At 40.0% G+C, this 17,986-nt stretch overlaps 1 protein-coding gene across 4 annotated transcripts in view; it reads left to right on the forward strand.

Moving 5' to 3' along the window:
• The first annotated feature begins 1,071 nt into the window (after nt 1-1,071).
• BMP2K (BMP2 inducible kinase) overlaps nt 1,072-17,986 on the forward strand; it is a 129,328-nt gene continuing 112,413 nt past the window's right edge. For all 4 annotated transcript variants that reach the window (XM_060654802.3, XM_060654804.3, XM_060654803.3 and 1 more), the window contains exon 1: nt 1,072-1,858. In XM_060654802.3, the coding sequence (XP_060510785.2) occupies nt 1,684-1,858 (175 nt within the window). In that variant the 5' untranslated portion in view covers nt 1,072-1,683. The remainder of the gene's footprint in view (nt 1,859-17,986) is intronic.

Here is a 17,986-nt window from a genome sequence, read left to right on the forward strand (position 1 = left end):
AGAAGGTGCATACTAGAGTCCTGCAGGCACAGCTTATTTGGCCTACATTTAAAAAATTTAGAAAATGCCATATTAGAAAAAAAAATCCAGATATCTGGTTTCTCTTAATTGGAACCCCTGGCCACAATGGGCCTGTATTCACAAGGGCAGGGTGGTAGAAAGCAGTCTAAAGCTGATAATTGGGTGCTTTATTTACACGTGCTCTGTAATTTGTCATTCTCTTACATTCCCCAATGTCTTATACCCATGTTCCTTTTGCCTGCCTCATTCTGTAGGCATTGGGATTTCTGCAGTTTATGAAATGGACGCAATGAGCTTTTTGTTTTAAGTGGGCAAATCTCTTTGTTAGAAGAGCGTTGGAGGAAACTCAACGCTTCCCAACCGTCGTAAACCTGCCGTTTTTCAACCTACTTTTTCAGAATGGCCTAAAGTATGAAACTAAGTATCAAAGGATGGACCTTGTAGTCCCAGCTGTGCCACTACCCAGCCGTGTGACCTTGGGCGAGTCGGTTAAGCTCTCTTGGCCAAAGGTGATGAACGGTCTGTAAATGCACTTAATACCTGTTCCGAATATCTCACACGGCTGTTGCACAGCACACGAGATTTTAGAAAGTACTCCTAAGCAATTTTTAAACCGCAAAAACGCTTCCCAGCACAGGCGCCTGCTAACAGAGTGTGACACGGTGGCTTTAGAAGTTGGGTTACTGGAATCCGCTCTAGTTCCGTGCTGCTCCCACCTCCCACGCTCGGGGGTGGGCGAACGGAAGAAGATTCTCAGGGGAGGTCTGGAAAACTGGCTTAGAAATGCAGCGAGAAGTTCCTTAGCGGGGGCAAAGTTGTTGGCGGCATTTTTAAGTATCCAGAGCGACACACCAACTCTTAGCCGAGATCACAGACCCTGCTGCATTGCCACCGCGGGACCCAGTTCCCGCCCCACCCCCAGCTCGAAGCCGGAGCCCCACAGGCCTGACCTGAACCCTCCTGGCCGGGACCCCCAGACCGGAGGCCCCGGAACTCGCCCAAGTTCCCAACCCCCACAATCACCTCCCCCCCCCCCCCTTCCCTCTCCACGTGACAAAAGCCGGAACCGTCACTTCCGGCGGCGCGGGTAGCGCGCCTGCGCGGGGCGCCCGGCCTCAGAGAGCGGTGGGCAGCGGCACCGCACCGCCAACGGCCGCGAGTGGCGAGCGGCGTAGGTCTAGCTCCCGCGGCGGCGCCGCTGGCTGCAGTCTTGAGGGTGTGCGGCCGGAGAGGTCCAGCCCACTCGGCGGAGGGGCCGGCCGCCCCGCCCCCTTCCCCACCTACCTCCCTGGCACCCCCGGCCCGGGCTCGCGCTCCCGACGCTCAGCGAGGCTGCTTGGGAGCCCGGGGCTCTCGCGGAGGCGGCGGCATCGCCCCCGCATTCGGCCCCGCCCCCTCGCGCCCCGCCCCATCCCCGCCCTCTCCACCGCCCTCTGCGGGAGCCCGGCAGCTGCAGCGGAGCCGCGGAGCGGGCGGCGGGGTAGGGGCAGTGCGCTGGGGGAGCGCGGGATGTGAGGCTCGGCGGGCCGCAGCGCGCACGGACGGTCGGACGGGCGAGGGGCGGCGACCCCTCGCGGACGACCGGCCGCGCGCCGGGCAGAGGACTCGCTCTCTCGCTCGCCCTTGCGCGAACCCCGCGCCCTCCAGCGCGCCGGCGGGACCATGAAGAAGTTCTCTCGAATGCCCAAGTCGGAGGGCGGTGGCGGCGGCGGCGGAGCGGCGGGTGGCGCGGCTGGCGGGGTCGGGGCCGGCTCCAGCTCCGGTAGCTCGTCCGTGGGTGTCCGGGTGTTCTCGGTCGGCCGCTACCAGGTCACCCTGGAGGAGTCGCTAGCCGAAGGTATGGGCGCCTGGGGAGGCTCGGGCAGGCAGGTGAGGGAGGGCTGGGGTGTGGCGGTGGCTTCTCCGGGTCCTCGCCCGCCTCTTTCCTCGCCCTCTTGGTTTACTCTTGTCGGTTCTGCCTCCTGTGCTATGCCAGCAGGGGCTCTTAAAAAGTAGCTCGGGCTTTTTGCTCTGAAACCGGCTTTTCTCGCTGCTGGCAGCTCTGACCAGGGTACAGTTCTCTCATTACGAGTTCAAGTCATTTTCAGCCCTCCTTGACGCGAGGAAAGAAATAGAAAACGTCCTAGTGAGTGATGTGGTGTCATGATTGGACCAGTGACTCATTAGAGGGTCAGATCGTGCAGGATCGAGGCTCTGTTCTGCCAGCCGAGGCTTGGGCGGGAGTAGTGCGTTGCTATCTCCAAGTCTCCACCCGCGCCCCAGGGCACAGGACCCTGCAGCCCCTGGTGTGGAGCTGGGTTTGCTTCTGCTCAGTCTTCGGTTGAAAGACAATTTATTTTTATGTGGTGCGTGTGTTGGAGTGATACTTTGCCCCAAATTCAGTTAGTAGGTTGTTTTGGGGGAGCAGGTAAACTTGAAGTCCATTTGTCCTTGTTTTTTAGTATCTTTATCAGGGTACTATTCATACCCTTTCAATATGTCTCTTTGATAGTACTTTAAAGGGTGGTCAGAAAGCAGGTTAACTTTCAGTTGTGAACTTTTGCGTTCGGTCCTTCATTATCTTTACCAGGCTATGTCAGCGGTTCCAAGTCGCTTACAAGAAAGTTTACTCCATTAAAAAAATAAGGTCCTGCACTTTAGTTTTGAATTTCTTGTGTAATTGGCTTGTAGAAAATAGTTTCTCTTATTTTTTGCATGCTTCATTTGATCTTTGAGTTTTTAATTGCAGGATATTACAAAATGAATACTTTAAAAAAATCGTGAGAAATTATTTGTTGATACATGGCCCTTTTACAATTCAAGGTTAAGAGAAAAGAAATTAAAGAGTAGTTATGGTTCTCTGAAAGTCAGACGTTGATGTGGTTTGGAGACCGTAGACTGAGATTCCACTTAGGGTTTTTTGAAATGCCATAAACAGTAGCACACTAGTGCAAAAGAAAAATATGAAGGCTTTGTCTATAAAATATTTAAAGAGAAAGAAATCTTGAATTATTTGGGGATGAGTGTCATTGTTTTGCAAGACATTGCCCCTAGTAATGAGCCTAGCCTAACTTAAAGAGGTGGGAGAAGGATCCTTAGCTTCTCAAAAGAATGAATATACGGTGATTGGTTTTGATAGACAGATTTACTATGCTATAAAATTTCCTAGCTCCTTATTATACATGGATTTCAAATGTTGGCTTAGATTGAGTTGTGGGTTTTAAGAAGACATGGCTATTAACTCACATGCTGTACTTGTTTCTGTGAATTGTAGTAACTAATTGAAGTGTGGCTTGAGTTGTATTAAACTCACTTTATTTCACAAAATCCCAGATCAGTCTTTTTATTTAGTAGAAAGAAAACATTGACGTTAAATCAAACTAGACTTCGGATTTGTGGCTTCTATCACTGCTCTAAACATATCCTATCATTACCCTAAGCAAGTCATTTTCAGTAAAAATTAAGTAATTTTGGAAAATGAAAATAAAAATGAATAATTTCAAAGGGGGAGTGCTCACTGAACCCCCCCCCCCACACACACACACAAAAATTCAAGGACTAATGTTACTGTTAGATTGTTCCACTAACTTTTGCTTTAAATTTTGTTATTTTTTTCTTAGGAAAATTCATAATTGAGTGCTAGGACAAAGTAGGAGCTGAAGAATCCCTTTTGGAAGATGGGACTCCCCCACTTAACACACCAGCTGCTGGACTAAGACTTTTATTTAGTCTTCTCTGAAGGGGAGGGGAAGCTTTCTTCCCTGTTTATTTTTTTTTTTCTCTTCACACATACAACTGAAATTACGTATATTCAGTTTACTTTTTGATCCTGACAGTTTCTTCTTATGTAAGATCCTTAATACCCTGTCTCCTTTCCAAATAATTTAGACAATTTAGACAAGATCTTTAAGCACAAGGTCTGGTTCACATTCAAGAATGATCATTCAATAACTGACAGATTTGTTGGGCTGTAAGATTAGGGCAAGTGGTTGTGGAAAGGCATTAGAGTTTGGAGTACCTTAATTGGGGAGAGGTATACTGTTGAGTGGGAAAAGGGGTAGAAATAAAGACAGAACTAAAAACAAACGTGATAGGTTTTACATTTTTTTGCTTTGGGTCCATGTTGTTTAAACAGGGCCAAGACTGTAGGTGCTGTGCTCTGAGGTGTTTTTGCCATGCTACTGCAAACATAGGCGTCTTGTTCACATTGACCTCTGCAGTGTGTGTGAGTCTTTAATAAATCTGGTATTCTTTCTCTCTGTCTCGTATTCTGTCTTATATTCCCCCTCCTTCTCTCTTTCTCTCTAAGTAATACATATTTATATATTTGATTCTTATTATTTACAGTAGGTATTTTTTGTAAAGTCACTGGGTAGTGAATTAGTGAATACTCAACCATTGCCCTTGGGAAATACAGGCATAGATACTGCAGGCCTCTGTTCACAACATCTTTGTCGACCAGTCAATATATACCCTTGGTTTATGTGTGTTTCTGTTTAAAGACTTTATATAGTATATATTGTTGACTCATTGAAACTGAACTCATGGCCAACAGCACTGTAATGCATGTCTAAAATGAAGCTTATCTAAAATGCGTATTTTCTTTGTAAGGGACATCACAACCTTCTTGAATTTCGGAGCACGAAACGACACTTTGCCATTATGCTTGGGGCCATTTTAAACTATGAAATCACCAATAAAAAGCACAAAAATGAGAAAAACATGGCACTAAACAGACCTCAAAAAGTGCTCTTATTTATAAACAAGGCAGAACTTCACGTTGACTCCACCTGGCCTTCTCAAAATTGTCACTGCTGTGCTCATCTCTGCAAATGACCATGAAAATGCCATTGTATAGATTTTGGGATACAGATAAATTTTAGCAACTACATGAATTTATAAATATGGAATTCCCAAATAATGAGAATCAACTACATGTGTATGTATATATTTATGTATACATATACGTGTATATTTTTATATTATATATTTAATTAAAAATAATTAAATCAGAGGTATATTTATATGTTATAACTGAACTGTTGGAGGAGTTTCTTCTCTGAAATATACTTTGTAACATAGTCTCTACCTAAGTATGTGTATGTTTGAAAATGCTGACACCTTGCACCTTGTTAATTCCTGCTCAGAGTTTAGAGGACTAATATCATCATAGTGGAGCATTTTCATGTTTTGTTTTGTTTTGTTTTTTTTTCCAAAAACAGTTTAGTTTCAGGAGTACCTGCTAACCAAATGCAGCCTGTGCCTCTAGAAATGAGGTAGAGCCATATGTTAATTTTAGCTTGAAACAGTGTCAAATTGTCAGGCACATATAATTCAATTATATTGACTGTATATAATTCAATATCGCCTTTAAAGTTTTTATTAAAACGTAGGACTGGCTCTTTGGTCACATGCCTACATAGGCCTTCAGTGCTCGTCAGAGGATTTAATGTTGATTGGTAACAGGAAGAAGTTGGTTCTCAAGTAGGGGACTTCTTTTTCTAAACGTGTTTGGTACAAAGTGCTTAAAGAAATGGGGAACCTGGAGGCTGGGACACTATCCATAATTTGTTGAGATAATCTAATTGTGAGGTTATGGGGGTGGGGTATGAGTGGTATTTTGAATATGATTGCATGGGTACAACTTTCTGTCATGGGGATGGGGGTTGTTGGTACAGTCAGTACAGGTAATTGGAGGCCAGGAATTTACTACAGAATTCTGTAGAAGGAGCTCAGTAGCTCTCTTAGATAATTGCTTAGATTAGGGTGAGTTAATTTAGGCTAAGTGTTAACTGATTCTTACTGTTAATTTTACAGGAAGGTGGTAAAATACATTTGATTTTGCAATATAAATCAGTCTGAAAATGATGGATTTAAGCATGATAATTCATTTGCAGAAATTATCTGTGGGTGCCCAGTAACTTGTAAGTTGAAATTTCTAAGAGAGGACAGAGAGAGCACAAGGGGAAGATTTAATAAAAATATTGACAACTGTTACTACTCCATAACTATTAAATGCCTTTTATGTGTCAGGCTCTGTAGTAGGCACTGTTTATACAGTGGAGAACAAAACGTATTTCTTTGTCCTTACGGAATTTACAGTCTAGTATAGAAGATAAATATTAAAAAATCATTAAGTTAATGTAGTTAATTTTGATAATTGTCATGAGAAGAAAGCACAGGGTTTTTGTGAGAGAATAATTCAGTTTATATTGGAGGGTCAAGGAAGACCTTTTTTGGTATTTTACCAGAAATCTGAAGTATAAGAAAAGTTAGGTAAAGGCAGAGGTGTGAAGGTGGGGGTAATGTGGAGTATGAAGAGAGAGGTCTATATGTGGGTAAGAGTTTTAGGAACTGAAACATGCCCAGAGCTGCAGAGTATAATGATTCAGTCAGATGGTGGAAGGACCCAAGATGATGTTGGAAAGGTGACCAGGATCCAGGACTTTAGGATTTTAGATTTTATCTGAAAATGCAGTGGGAAGCTATTGAAATTTCAAATTAGGGCAGTGATATGCTCTGATTTGTATTTTCACAAGATCATGGTGATTATTACATAGAGACTGGTTGAGAATTATACAAATTAGATGGTTAAGATGGTGGCAGTGGGGATGGAGACAAACGTTACAGTGCTTAAATGGGAATACCTGGTGATGGTTTGGATTGGGGGGAGGGTATTATAGGAACTTAAAAGAATGACTTGCTTATGCAGCTCTTGGATTGGAGGTACCATTTGTTGAGTGGGAGAGTAGAGAAGGAACAGGTTTGTTTGTTTGTTTGTTTTTTTAGGGGGAAAAGGTTAGGAAGATACCCAGGAGTTCCAGACATATTTAGTTGGGATGTCTTGGAGGAAATAAACGTCATGTGGGATCCTGAGTATATGGTCTGGTACTCAGCAGAGGTGTCTGGGCTTAGTGATCTTTTTTTTTTTTTTAGTTTATTCATTTTTGAGAGACAGAGAGAGCGCGCGAGAGAAGGGATGGAGGGGCAGAGAGAGAGAATCCCAAGCAGGCTCCTCACGCCCGGCACAGAGCCTAATGCAGGGCTGAAACTCACCAACCTTGAGATCATGATCTGAGCTGAAATCAAGAGTCAGATGCTCAACCTACTGAGCCACCCAGCTTCCCTGAGATAGGTATTTTTGATAAGTGAGCATTTGGCTGTTATTTAAAGCCCTGGGACAGGATAATGGAGGGAGAGAGTACAGAAGGAGAAGGCTCACCGAAAGACTCTGGTAGAACATTGGTCTCATACATTAGTGTTCATCAGAATCATTTGGAGGCCTTGGTAAACCACAGATTGCTGAGCCTGACCTCCAAGGTTTGATTTCATATGTCTGGGTAAGGCCCATAATTTTCATTTCTAACAACTGGCTCACTGATGCTGATGCTGCTGGTCCAGAAACCACACCTTGAGAACCACTGATTTAGAGTAAAAAAAGGAGCTGCCAGAGTTATGAAGAATACCAGGAGAATCTGATGCCTTGAAGAGGAGGGAGTGGACAATTTGAGAGTCATCTTGATCATGTTGTTTGGCCAGGCACTCACAGTTCTTCATGCTTAGCTTTTTTTTTTTTTTTTAAGATTTTATTTTTAAGCAATGTCTACACCCAACGCGTGGAGCTCAAAATCAGGCTATTTCCTGATAATACTCTTTGCTCCAGCTACAGTATGCTCCATTCCCTGTTGTTCTGTGACTGAATCTTGTATCTTGCCTATCACTACCTTTGCCTGTGTAATCCTAGTTGTCTAACTGCTAGTTATGATCACTGCCTTCTTCCTGAGGACATTTGTAGCTATTTATTTGCTTTTTTCCCCTCCCTCTTCACATTTAATCTTTTGTTTTGAGATACAATTATGGAAGCACGTGGAAACACTAAGGTGGTTATTGTTCCTGTCTCATTTCCCCTAGCAGATAGTAAAATTCTTGAGGCTAGAAGTACTATTAATTGCTTTTTGAATCACACAGATTGCTGTGTCATATCATGGACCTTCAAATTCTTCTCAAAGGAAATGATTTTTTGGCTTTTTTTTTTTTTTTTTTTTTTTTTTTTTTTGTGATGAATCCAGATGGAGTTCTTCAATAGAATTTAAGACCTATTTACAAATTGAGAAGCACCAGTGAAGGGCTCTTTATTTCTTGTCCCATCAAAGGTCTTCTGCTTAGGTCAGGGGACCCTGAATTTTCTCCATTGGTGAAAGAAGACTTTGTTTTGTTTTGTTTTGAAACCTGCACATGCATGTTCACAGCAGCTTTATTCATCAGTCAAAAGCTAGAAACAGAAGGAGTCAACAGTGGCATATGTCAATAGTGGCATAAGATGCACCTTTTTTCTTTTAAATGCGAGATTTATTTAAAAAAATTTTAATTCCAATATAGTTAACATATAGTGTTATATTAGTTTCAAGTGTACAATACAGTGATCCAATGGTTCCCTACAGGTGAAGACAAACTTGAAGACAAAGTTTAAGGCAAAGTGTCATTTCTGTTAGCTTCCTTGAAACAACAAAGAAAGAACAGTTGGATGCCCCTTTATAGTTATTTTTCACTGTTGACATATTTTTCTTTATTTAGCAAAGGTGGCTAAGTTTAAAAAAGAAAAGTATTGTTACATGCAATTATGAAATTTTTTAAAATTTTACTTATTTTTTAAAATGTTTATTATTTTTGAGAGAGAGTGAGCACGAGTGGTGGAGGGGCAGAGGGAGGGGGAGAGAGAGAATCCTAAGCAGGCTCTGAGCTGTCAGCATGGAGCCTGAGTGAGGCTTGAACTCATGAATCCGTGAGATCACGACTTGAGCCTAAGTCAGACACTTAACCGAGTCACCCAGGCACTCAATGAAATTGTTTTATATTGTATAATTGATTTTGACAGTGAGCTTTTTGAGGGCAGGATCTTATTTATCTCTGTATCTTCAGTATTTTGTCCAGCAGTTTTGTTTTTGTTGTTGTTGTTGAATTAAACTCTCAAGGAAGCATTGCTTCCTTTTTTATAACATAGAGTTAATATTTGTTATGGAGATTAAAAGGTAAAGTGTGATATTAACAAGATAATGTGTGACAGTACCTAACCATACATGCCAAATCTTTCAATAAATGTAGGCCAGTTTTAGGTTCAGATTTGGTTATAAGCTTTCAGTGAAATCTGCTTTTGGAATTATAGTAACTTGCTTGTAGTTTAGGTATTATATTTATCCTGAATTGAGTATCACATTTATGTTTGTAAAAAATTTGAATTATTTTAATGAGATAATTATTTTATAGCATTTAGCCACGTACAGTTTTTAAGTTTCAATCAGTTATATAGAATAGCAGCGTATGCTTTGACAATGAAATGAAAGTGATTTGTAGCATTACTAACACATGCTTCTCTTTCAAATTATGTTATCATAGGGATAGCTCTTTGGTTACAATTTTAATTGCTATGTTTTCTCTAGAGGTGGCAGTTTTATTCAAGGGCAAGATACACTAAAGCAATTCCCAATTTTCAATTTTTTGAAACCAGTATAGTGGAAATTATATATTATCTCCAAAAATGGTTCTAAATTGCACCGACATCAAATTTCTTTGCTTTCAGCTGTCATCAGCTTTGTGTGGTTAATATTGATGTGCTCATGCTGAACAGTTTGGAAAGGTTGTCTTTGATTATTTAAAAAATAATAGAAATAAATTAATGTTTGTTGGCATTTTTCCATTATGGCATTATGGGGTCTTCAGGAGGGGAAAAATACAAAAGGTACTTGATGTTGTTTATATTAAGAAACATAACTAGAAGGTGGAATTACTGTTTGTCCTTCGATTGATTTTGGACCTTCTTTAGTGTTCTTTACTCATCCTGTAGATTTTCTTGGTTCTCTTTCAGCCTTTCTTTTCCTCCTTTTGGGCAAAACTTGAAGTAGAACATAAACATTTATTAGAATCTATATGGTAGCTATCAAAATGATTAAAGGCTTGAGTTGGAATTCTGAAATTAGGAGTCTTGAGTGGCGATTTCAAAGCTACAGAAAGGTTTCATCACAGAGTTGAGACTGTTTATTCCTTGCTTTTATCATACCTCCATCCATCTGGTGAACCATTTGTCTACCCACAAGCCTACTATTTTTAGGAAACTTGAGTTGGGAAGTTGAGTGGTTAATGACTGAGCTGTTTTAAATAGTTGGGCATTTAGTTAATTTGGAGATTCTCTTGTCTGTGTGTATCATCTTTACAAATGAGATCAGTCAGCACATTTCTGCTAACAATTTGCGTCTCTTTGAAGGAGAGTGGTTGGTTGTTAGGCTTTTTACAGATATGCTTTCTTATGGAATTTTTGGTTTATCCTAGTCTTGTAGAATTCCAGTAAAGTTTAAGGGCATAGTTTGGGATGTAGCCTTTAGAGAGGCATTTTGCAGTGAATATTAGTTTTATTTTTTAAATTTTCAAATGTCTTTACTTTTTATTTTTTGTGTGAGAGAGATATACAGAGTTGAGTGGGGCAGGGGCAGAGGGAGGGAGACACAGAATCTGAAGCAGGCTCCAGGCTCTGAGCTGTCAGCACAGAGCCTGATGTGGGGGCTCCAACTCACAAACCCTGAGATCCTGACCTGAGCCGAAGTCTGACCCTTAACTGAGCCAGCCAGGTGCCCCGCAGTGAATATTATTTTAAAATTTGAAACAGTTGTTGCTACTAGTTTGCCTGTTTTAACATTTCATTAAATCTTTGAATTGGTGTCTTCATGGAGGCAACTATTAAAAACAGGCAAAGCTGGGAGTTGGGCCAGCTGATATTCCCAGTTACGCCACTAATTTGCATTGTGACACTGTGACCTCTGTTTCCTCAAGAAAAAAAATGAAGTGGATGAAGATGAATCTGTAACATCTTTTTCCATTTTAGCATTCTCTGATTCTATGTAACTGATCCTTATTGCTCCTCTGATAAAAGAGGAGCATCGGAAAGGAGGGATAAAGAGGAACAATTCTAAGATTGAGACCATAATGACAGGATTGTGTGTGATAATCATGCATTTGAGTTCTTTGACAAGCTTCAGTATAGATTAGTAATTTTATCCCACAGTATACCATTATTTCTTAATCATTGTGAAAAATTCTTTTCTAGGAAGTTGCCTTTTGTAGTACACCTTGAGATAAGGGGATGGTCACTCAAAATCATGTGGCATTTCAGAGTACTATTTAGTTTCAGAGGATATGCCACCTTAATTGGTTCTTTTGTTATTTTAATAGTTTGTGTTCTTCAAGTGACTCATAACCTGTGTATTTTGGAGGGCATCTGAAAGTGAAGAAATTTTCATGTTTTTCAGGTTTTTATTTGGAAAAATGTGTAAGGAAGGGTTATGACAGTGCTTGCTCTGAGTTCTTTATTGGATAGAAAGCTTACCCATGAGGTGTGTGAGGAGTCCGTTACTTTTTGTTTCCAGTGCTGTCAATTCTAGTTTGGGTCCTTAATCCTTCTCAGAGAATTATGTTCTCATGCAGACTGTTCTTCCCCTTGTAGGCTCTCGACTCCCAAATCAGCTCTTGTATTCCTTTCAGTTTTTCTTCCTGAAATGGACTTCTGATCATTTGCCTAACCATGTGAATACACGTGAAATACAAACTTGTTACCATGGGGTTGGAGGCGGTCTGCAGTGTGACCCCAACTCCCCTCTAGTCTTAATCTCTGGCTGTAACCTAGGTGTGTGTTACTGCACATGCACTTGATATTTTCTACACTTTGCTCTTGCTTTTTCATTCCTGTTTGTTATCTTATGTTGTTACATTGCCTAGAATGCAGACACCTGGCTCCCCACTATTGAAATGTATCTTGCAGGATACATTTATATATATAGTTACTTTCTGGCAGTCTTTATTTTTCTATGAAACCCTACTCACAACCAAATGGGTGTAATTATTATGCCTTCCTTTGATGCTCTGTATAGCAACTGTTGCTTATATTGCACTTATTTTTCACAGCTTTGCTCTAGTCCAAGAAAACGTATAATAAAAAGTTTCCTTTACTGCAAGATTTAAAGTTCCATTAAGATTTGGCTTGTACTCATCTTTTTTTCTCTAGCAGTGCTGTACTCATGATAGGTATTCAGTACATTTGTAAGAGATTTAGTTTTCAAATTGAAAAGCAGCCAGAAGGCCTCTAAACATATAAGACAACTGGATAACAATCATGTTTGACATATCCAACAGTTTAGTTGGTATTTAGGAGCAGGTTGGCCCCGTTTTTCAAGGTACACCCTTATATGGAAACTAAAATAAGTAGATAGAGATATTTGATGGTAATGTTGGTACATTATCTTGGTAAATGAAAAAAATACTGCCGGTTTTATTTTTGGGTTCCTGGCATGTTTCATTTCTGTAGTGATTACACAAATAGTACGTCTTTGTTTTATGGATACTGCATTGCTCTTCTTACTAGTGTGACTCTCAAAAATGTTCTAGCCTGAGTTCCCTTGACCCATGTCATCTTTAAAGAAAGCCAGTACTGGGAAAAAAAAAAAAAAAAAAAAAAAATAAAGAAAGCCAGTACTGTGGGGCAGAGAGGGCAAACTGAACAGGCCTAAAGTATGTGCTCTGAATACCGATTCTTAAAGTAACAATATTGGAGATGGTCAACTGGCTATGGCTTTTGAGTGGTTGATAGTTTACCAAGGCTTAATGGGACAACTGGTATGTAAGAGAATGAGAGATTAGGAAGAAGGGGATCTTATATGTTTAATACTCTGGGGTAGAAAATACTTGATTATTACTCTACGGGACCCCTCTAACCAGTGTGTATGGTATTGGGGGTGCTTTTCTAGTTAGAGACACATTCAGTTTTCTTTTTGATTAGGGAATTTGTAAGCCTGGAGTAGCAGATCAGAGGGTAGCAACTGAGTCTTTATGCAGTTTTGTTAATAACTGATCATTATCACACTCAGCATTCTTCTATTCCTCCTTTGGTTTTCTGGAAGAGAGGTTTCTAACACACCACTTGTCTTGCCTAATTGCTGTGTTCACTTATTTTCCTTAATTTTTTATGGCTGGATCATTGTTAAGACTGGCTGGAGCTTTTTACATATTTAAGTATTCTCTTTTGAATGAGATTGTCAGTGGTTAGTCTAAATTTTATTATTCATTCTGGAATCATTAAGATACTAGTATTAAAATGACTTACATGTAATATATAGTGAAATATTTTGCTTAATGAATGTTGTCAGGACTCCTTTACTAGGGGAGTGGGATTATGCATCACTGGCCATGACCCACTTTCTCATTCTCTGGCCTGCATAGCAGAATCTCTCCTACTGAATGTTAATGGTCTATTCTTTGTATACAAAAAAATGATGCCACTGACTCATGATCAGTAGGACATGTGTTTTGAGTTATTTTTCCAGAAGTAGGATGGCTATATGCTCTCTGTGCATAGGCTTTTAATAGTCTTTTCTGTGAGCAATAATAGAAGATTGTTTGTAAGATAGTGAACTTGTGTTGTAAGTAATAATGTAGACCTGAAAAGGTTTTGTTTTGTTTTGTTTTGTTTTCTTACCAACTAGCCTAGTTCAAATCCTAGTGAATAGTTAACTGGGTTTTTAAATCTGTTAATTTTTTATCTTTCAGTAAAATCCAAAGGAGAAATTCTAAGGATCTCAATCCAAACTGATATATACTTTAAAACATATTGGGGCACCTAGGTGGCTCAGTATGTTAAACATCCAACTTCAGTTCAGGTCATGATCTCACAGTTTGTGAATTCAAGCCCCACTTCGGGCTCTGCACTGACAGCTCAGAGCCTGGAGCTTGCCTCAAATTCTGTGTCTCCCCCTCTCTCTGCCCCTCCCCTGCTTGTGTTCTCTTTCTCTTCCTCTCTCTCTCTCTCTCTCTCTCTCTCTCTCTCTCTCTTCAAAAGTAAATAAATAAACATTAAAAAAAATAAAGCATTCTGAAGCTAGCTGTTATGGATTTTGTTGTTCAGCTCACTGAAGTGAGAACTTAAGAAATGTTGAAAATCTGGGGTGCTGGCTGGCTCACTCAGTTAAGCATCTGACTCTTGATTTTGGCTTAGGTCATGATCTCATGTTTGTGGGTTCAAGCCCTGCGTTGGGCTCTGCACTGACAGAGTGGAGCCTGCTTGGGAGTTTTTCTCTTCCTCTCTCTCTCTGCCCCTCCCCTGCTCTCATGCGCATGTGCACGCACACTCTCTCTCAAAAATAAACATTAAAAAAAGATGTAAAAAGTTGAATATCCATGGTTTTTTAAAAAAGTATGTGTTTGTTTATGTCACTCTGCTGGTAGTACTCTGTCCATAAGGAATGTTGGAGTTTGCATGCTTTAATGTTCAAAGTTGGATGTAACTAATGTCCATAAATTTCTCGTATGAGAAACTCATGTTATGGATTTAAGGTTCATATTTGTTCTCACCTTAGAGTAGCATCTGTCTTTTGTTAGTAAAGGCTATATGTATTTTAAAAAGTTATGATGGGCCATTATGGATATTGTGGGCTCAGTTCATTGATTTTTACTTTTTGGAAGGCTAAATATAGGAGTGGGGGTGATGGGTGGTGTACAAGAATCTGAATTGAGGGTAAGACCTTCTCAGCTTCCTTTATAAAATATTCTTAAATATTATACTAACTGGTGTTATTGGACTAACAGTCTTTCTTTTATTTATTTAAAAAAATTTTTTTTAACGTTTATTTATTTTTGAGACAGAGAGAGACAGAGCATGAACGGGGGAGGGGCAGAGAGAGAGGGAGACACAGAATCGGAAGCAGGCTCCAGGCTCTGAGCCGTCAGCCCAGAGCCCGACGCGGGGCTCGAACCCACGGACCGTGAGATCATGACCTGAGCCGAAGTCGGACGCTTAACCGACCGAGCCACCCAGGCGCCCCACAGTCTTTCTTTTAAAATGCTAGTTAGGGGCGCCTGGGTGGCTCGGTCGGTTAAGCGTCCGACTTCGGCTCAGGTCATGATCTCACGGTCCGTGGGTGCGAGCCCCGCGTCGGGCTCTGGGCTGACGGCTCAGAGCCTGGAGCCTGCTTCCGATTCTGTGTCTCCCTCTCTCTCTGCCCCTCCCCCGTTCATGCTCTGTCTCTCTCTGTCTCAAAAACAAATAAACGTTAAAAAAAAAAAATAAAATAAAATGCTAGTGAATCATTCATTAAATTTCCCGTAATTGTAGCTTCAGTTCCCTCATTTAACTGGGAGAAAGTGGAGTAAGTGATGGCCCCAAAGTCACACTGTTAGTGTTGGTTGTGGAGGGAGGAATTTAGGTCTCATGACTTTAATCTAGCACTCTTTCCACTACATGTGGCCTCCTTAATTGACTCCTGTGCACATACAGGCCCTGGCTTTTGATTGGAGTCGGGACTTCGAGCAAGTGTAAAGGACTAGGGGACTTTTAATATTCTGGAGGCAGCTGGACTATTAATGGGTGTCTGCATAGTCTGAGGTGTAAGGAGGTATTCCCAACCTCTTTTGAGTTAAAGCTTTCCCCCATTGCTTTTTCCTAAGGCCATCAAACCAGTTGTTTGAGTTGTCAACAGTTGTTTAAGATGACAGGGTTAATTTTAAGAAGTTTAAAATGCAGCTTCCCCCAAATGAGGCTGTTGTCTCCGCGTAGAAAGGTTTGATTGTAAATGAAATAATGTTTGTGAACTATAAAGTAAGTAGTATAAAATCATATAACTTTAGCTTCTTCAGTTGAATGTAGCATCACAATATCTAGGACCTCATAGAGAACAAAGAGAGTGAAAAGAAGAAAATAGCTCAGCTCTTACCTTCTACTTCTTTATGTTCCTAGTTCAAGGTTATGGAGCTTTAAGGCATAGTGCTGTAATATCAAGTCCCTTTTTTGCATTTCATTTAACAAATTTGTGCTACATGTATTTAAAATAAAAAGGAACAAGGTTCCATCAGATTTTTATTTTATTAGATCATAGCACAGATGCATTAGACTTACACCTGGAACACAACTTCTGAGTGTTTGCAGAGAAATAAGTGCTTATGGCATCATACAACAATTTTCTTAAAAATGACATGACATTGCTTCTATGATACATGTGGTATATTTTTATACACATGCAAGTGAAAAGTTAGAATAGTTCTTGATACATGATTTGTAAGTATTAAAAGAACATTTCTTAATCTTTTTCATAACATGATGGAATTATCCCCATTGTTATCAAGAAGCGTATATCTAGTGTCTATATTTTTCTGAGTAAGAGAGCTTTTTTAAAAAAGTTGAGGTATAATTGATATAAACATTAGTTTCATGTGTACAGTGTAATGACTGCATATTTTTATAAATTGTGAAATGATCACAATAAGTCTGATTAACATTTGTCATACACTTTTAACATACTTATAATTTTTTCTTCTTGTGATGAGAACTTTGGAGATCTACTCTTTAGCAACTTTCAAAGATAGAATACAGTATTAACTATAGTTGCCATGCTGTACATTTCATCCTCAGGACTTAGAGCTTTTTTATGTCAGAGTATATTCCCCTAGCCCCCCATTCTACCCCTAACATTTGTTTCTTCTTTATTTCCAATTTTAGAGGCTGTGTCCCTGATTATCTAATCTTTTTTCTTTCTCTCAGTTACCTGGTTCTTCTTCTGTTCTCTACTTGTTCTTTAATACTTACTATATCTCATTTCTGCTCAGCATGTAGGCCCGTTTATTGCTCTCATCTTAAAAGGTAAAACAAAAACAGAACTATGTGATCTTTTGTGTCTCTTTTTTTCTGTCATTACTTAGCTTTTCTAAAAGAATATGCCTCAGTAATGGTTCTCAAAATACTGTGTGTGTGGGCCCCAAGGGAAAGGATCCCCAAGGCTTTTTGAGGAGAACTTTCAGGTCAAAAACTATTTTAATGATACTACCAGGACGTAATTGCCTTTTGCACTGTATTGACATTTGCGTTGATGGTTCAAAAACAATAGTGATGTAACCTTCTAGTACCTTAACACAAATCAAACTGTATTAATAGTCACTGTATTCTTCACCATCATGTGCACTCAGTTTTTTTTTTTTTTTTTTATGCCAGTTTCTTTTAAGAACATCCTTGATGAAGCTGTAAAAGTTCTATCAATCTTGGCCTCTTAAGTATATCTTTTTTTTGATTGCGGTAAAATATATGTAATATAAAATTTAACCATTTTGACCATATTTTTCATTTTGTCCCTAAATATTTACTTTTGAGAGAGAGAAAATGGGCACGTGCCACAGCGTGTGAGCAGGGGAGGGGCAGAGACAGAGAGAGAGAAACCCAAGTAGGCTCTGCTTAGCTCGGACCCACAAACTGTGAGATGACCTCAGCTGAAACCAAGAGTTGGACACTTAACCAACTGAGCCACCCAGGAGCCCCAACTGTATTTTTCATTTTTAAGTTTATAGTTAAGTAAGTAGCATTAAGTACATTCACATTGTTATGTGACCATCACCACTAACCATCTCCAGAACTTTTTTGTTTTCTCTAATTGAAATTCAGTACCTGTTAACCAGTAGGTTAATATCCTCTTTTTTCCCAGCCTGTGGTAAACACTATTCTACTTTCTGTCTCAATGAATTTAAGTATTCTAAGTACCTCTTATAAGTGGAATCATAACAATATTTGGCCTTTTGTGTCTGGCATATTTCACTTGGAAAATGTCTTTAAGCTCATCCATGTTGTAACATGTATCAGAATTTCCCTTTTAAGTCTGAATAATCAATCCATTGTGTCTATCACATATTGTTTATTCATCCATCAGTAGACACATTTGGGTTGTTTTTGGCTATTGTGAATAATGCTTCTATGAATATGGGCACACAAATATCTGCTCAAGTCCCTGCTTTCAGTTCTTTTTGGTATATACCCAGAAATGGAATGTGATACTTCTGTGTTTAATTTTTTGAGGAACAGCGTACTGTTTTCCATAGTAGCTGAATTTTAAAAAATTCCCACCAGCAATGCACAGAGGTTCCAGTTTCTCCACATTCTCACTAAAACTTGATATTTTATGTTTTTTTTTAA

The sequence above is a fragment of the Panthera onca genome, chromosome B1 (genome assembly GCF_046562875.1).
Source record: "Panthera onca isolate mPanOnc1 chromosome B1, mPanOnc1 haplotype 2, whole genome shotgun sequence".
Taxonomy (NCBI): domain Eukaryota; kingdom Metazoa; phylum Chordata; class Mammalia; order Carnivora; family Felidae; genus Panthera; species Panthera onca.